Source organism: Ostrea edulis, chromosome 6 (assembly GCF_947568905.1).
Source record: "Ostrea edulis chromosome 6, xbOstEdul1.1, whole genome shotgun sequence".
NCBI classification, from domain to species: Eukaryota; Metazoa; Mollusca; class Bivalvia; order Ostreida; family Ostreidae; genus Ostrea; species Ostrea edulis.
Genome location: NC_079169.1, coordinates 10,219,350 through 10,223,575, shown reverse-complemented (window position 1 = coordinate 10,223,575; position 4,226 = coordinate 10,219,350). Strand labels below are relative to the sequence as shown.

Genomic DNA, 4,226 nt, shown 5'->3' with positions numbered 1-4,226 from the left:
TGCTTAGATTTATTTGTTTCAAAATTTATTTGTCTGATATTATATGTTTATATATTGTAATAATTCTGAATCCTCTGCCATTTGCCTGTATTGTACACAGTGTACCTATGAGCCACAGGGCTCCTTTGGTCAATAAAAAAATAAACATTCCATCTTTGGTATGTCCAGGGATCCGTGTTTGCCCTTCTTATAAATTTTGAAATTTCCTATAGGATTTATATGAATTAGTCACTGTTCGTTATCTGCACTCAGTTCTTACACAGAGACCAAGCAACAGCGTGTTAAGGGTCTCCAAAGTCAGACTGATTTGGGATTTATTCTTTTTGATCATGGTACGTTTTGTGGTACATTTTGTGACATTTAGTTATCATTATTATATATTTTGACGACAGCATTTTCGGGATTGACAACTTGAGCGAGGGCACCTACGTCTCTGGTCAACTCGCAGTTTACCTAATCATTACGAAGTCTGGAGATTACAAATGAACACTTATTGATAGTTTTAACTGTCCAAGGCTATTCAGTGTCTGGTATTTCTTTTCGACAACCGCGAAGTGGTTTTCTTGTCAAATGTGTTGACGTCATGCTGATAGATATGCTGATATACATGTATATTGTACCATCAATAAAAGGATATAAATCAATTTTAGCAGTAGATTTTAAGTGGAAATGGTTTTTCGTTTTAGACAATCCAATTCAGATTTTGATCGTGGTCGTGTGTAAATAAGCCTCGATTTGAACCCTTGTCTGGAATTTTCGAACTTAAAATTTAATTCGAAACTTGGACTTAAGACTTCGATTTTTCTCAAATTTTGACTGCTTAAATAAAAAAGAACCTCCAACTTTTTCAAGAAATCCAAGTCTGTTCTCCCGTTCCACTCTCACATCCATATAAACTTAAGAATAAGATAAATACATCATATACAGCTACTGTGGAATCAGTTTAATTCGTGGGGGCCAATGTTCGTGGGTAAGCAAGAGTTTGCTCGTTCGTGGGTATGTAATTTCGTGGGTAAATGACACGATGTCACTGGGAAAGATAACTCTACTTAGTCTAAAATTATGTTCGAGGAGACGTAAATTTGTGGGTAAGAGTAACCCACGAAATCTACGAACATCAATCCTCCACGAACAATGAGGATTCCACAATACGCAATTCCTAGGCCTCTTATTCTATTCATTATTGTCTGAAACGATTAGGGTGAAATTGTAAAGTGTGAAATGTGTCTTATGTTTCATGTCCTCACTACATGTGTAGGTTAGAGAGGTAAAGACATGATAACATGCTGATAATATCAAACATCGAAAACTGTGTCTTCCATTCTTCAGATAAAGATGAAACTGCTTTCCATTTTGTTGTTTATTGGTTTCACATCATGTCACGGTAAGCACACTACAACTATTTTAACACTACTGCATTTCGAACAACATCGTAAAGGAATCTTTATGGATGTTATTATTTGAAAATTATTTTGTTTTGAGAAAAAAATGCATGCTTTATAAAGAGGTAGTCAGTCTATGTCAATTCAAAAATTGAATCAATTTAATTGTATGCTGATACATGCATATATTCTAGTTGTATATAGATACATGTATATATTCTAGTTGTATATAGATACATATATATATATTCTATTTGTGTATCGAGATATGTATATGTATTAGTTGTGTATTGATACATTTATATCCTTTTCTGCAAACATTGCAATGATGCCAATTTGGATAGCTAATTCGCTTGCGATTACATTATTTTTATACTCTTGAATAGGATGTAATGTGGGCTGGATACAGTTTCAAGATAAATGTTATTTGTTCAGCCATACACTAGACAGCTGGGCAGATGCTGCTGTGAGTTTTATCTTATTTTATACTTCTATAACACTGAAACAATATTATATCATCAAAACGGATGTAAATTTTACACAGTGGTTGGTCGCTATGTTTTCCTTTGTATTTTCGATATTTCAGGGCGTTTGTAGTGTATTCCATTCCAAGCTGGCCGAACCAAGAACTGCAGCTGAATCCAAGTTTTTAATCAGCCACAGCCAATCCCAAGGTATAAAGGTCGCACCGGTATAAAGATCACACCGGTATTTATTTCTTGATTATAATTAATGTCCTACTGAATGGAAACACAAACTAGTGCATTTCTTCATTTTGAGTACAAGACTTTAGTTAGTGGCTGAGCCATTTAATATACAGCTCATATCGTATTGAGACATTTTCTTTATGAAATATTGTGTTTGGCTGATAATTAATTCTGCACGATAACAATAACAAACAACCGGTATTCAGGTGGGCGGGGTAGCACTAAATATATGAATAGAATATGCATGCCTTGTGATGAACATGGTCTTTCTTTAGTTTTTCTGATACATATTTTGTGGAAACAGGAGGAAATTTTTGGATCGGTATATCTGATATCATTGAGGAAGGAAGATGGGAATATTCTGACCAGACTGAAATCACTTTTAACGATTTTATGCCCGGTGAACCCAACCAGTATACCAATGAAAACTGTGTGGTATTGTGGAAGGGTTTTCACGGACGCTGGGGAGACTATGTCTGCTCATCGCCAGCTAAATTCATTTGTGAAACGGACGTTAAGTAAGTTATTAATGAAAACCTGCAGCATGCACTTATTTTTGTCTATTGAATACGATGACTGACGATTCTGAGATGTGGTAACATGATTCTGAGATATGGCAACATGATTCTATGATGTGGTAACATGATTCTGAGATGTGGCAACATGATTCTATGATGTGGTAACATGATTTTGAGATGTGGCAACATGAAGAAGGGTATGATACTTAGTAGGAACTGCATTTTTGTTTTCGATCATTTACTTTCGCTGATGTCAAGTCTGCAATAAATCCTTATATTTTGAATATCTACAAATATATTGCAACATCATTTTGCCAAGACAAAATTTTAAAGTTGTGATTTATTTGATCATTAATCACAATGTCACACAAAAATAATGTAAACGTCACTATGTGAGTTAGCTCGTTGTGGATAATTTTTCTTGTGCAAGGTGAAGATAACGAACAGTGATCAATCTCATAACTCCTACAAGCAATACAAAATAGATAGTTGGGCAAACACGGACCCCTGGACACACCAAAGGTGTGTTGTAAAATAAATAAATGAATAAAGATTAATGCTTATATGCACATTAAATTTATATGTGATTTTTGGGAATATCATTGTAATATTTTATTTTCTAAACATTCTCGCTTTTGTTAGTCAATAGGTTTAACAGCTATAGAATAGCTCGTGGTGGCGCGATATTAGTGATAAGCAATTATATTATGCATTCATTGTTTTATGCCAATTATTTTTGCATTGTAGATCATCTGATTCAGATCTTATTGGATAATATGTCTTGGATTTAACAAACAATGACTCAAATTTAGAAGAAGAAAAATAGAGGATTATCCACAGACCAGGAGTCAGTTGTCTTTCTTCAAAAATGAAAATATATAAATTTTGTTGTGTTATACTTGTACTCAATTAACACCTGTGACCTAGATTTTTCTAAAGTTCGATTAATTGATTGATTGATTGACTATGGTTTTACGCCGTTTTCAGCCATTTTACGGCGGTCTAGAGTTCGATATTTACTCCTTAACGTGTACTGCCTGCACTCAATCGACACATGTGACCTAGATTGTTCTAGAGTTCGAGTTTACTTCTTTAGAAGAAAGATGACGTAATGATTGCATCACTGTATTTCAAGATTGTACTAGGAAATTCTTTTTTACTCTAAATACACTGTGAATTTTTATGGGGAAGAAACCTCTGGTTAGACAAGCACTTTCGGCATTTGGATTATTTTATAACTGGGAACTAGGATATTTTAATTAACTCTTTTGTGTGTGTAGATTCAGTTCCGCACGGATTTTTATATTTATTGTTCAACTACCGTAAATTAGTATTTTGCTGTTGTTACAATTTTCTTTCAATAATTAATTGTAGATAAATCTTGTTAATTGTTTGATTGCCTTTGTTAGTAAATTCTGCTGCTATATTCTCAAGGGTTACTTCTGACCCATAACAGAATTTGGGGGGGGGGGGGGGATTGGGGGGGGGGGGTCATCCAGGATAAGAATTTAAAAAAAACAAATATACCGCATTTTTCAAGATATCAATTTCATTTCTTTTGTGAATTATTGAATTTCATAGACAGCAGAACTTACCATGTTTTCAGTCACAAATTTTCT

At 34.1% G+C, this 4,226-nt stretch overlaps 1 protein-coding gene across 1 annotated transcript; it reads left to right on the top strand.

The window, feature by feature from the left end:
* The first annotated feature begins 251 nt into the window (after window positions 1–251).
* Window positions 252–3,493, top strand: LOC130047124 (perlucin-like). Its single transcript, XM_056141514.1, has 6 exons — window positions 252–332; window positions 1,330–1,384; window positions 1,769–1,848; window positions 1,969–2,056; window positions 2,394–2,607; window positions 3,355–3,493. Exons 1-6 carry the CDS (start codon window positions 330–332, stop codon window positions 3,380–3,382), a joined length of 468 nt encoding a protein of 155 aa, XP_055997489.1. The 5' UTR covers window positions 252–329; the 3' UTR covers window positions 3,383–3,493.
* The last annotated feature ends 733 nt before the right edge of the window (window positions 3,494–4,226 follow it).

What these genes read in the sequence shown, in the direction of transcription:
- LOC130047124 (XM_056141514.1), top strand. An exon ending in ACAGCTGGGCAGATGCTGCT is followed by an intron (nt 1,849 to 1,968) that starts GTGAGTTTTATC and finishes TCGATATTTCAG; the next exon opens with GGCGTTTGTAGTGTATTCCA. An exon ending in ATTTGTGAAACGGACGTTAA is followed by an intron (nt 2,608 to 3,354) that starts GTAAGTTATTAA and finishes TTTGCATTGTAG; the next exon opens with ATCATCTGATTCAGATCTTA.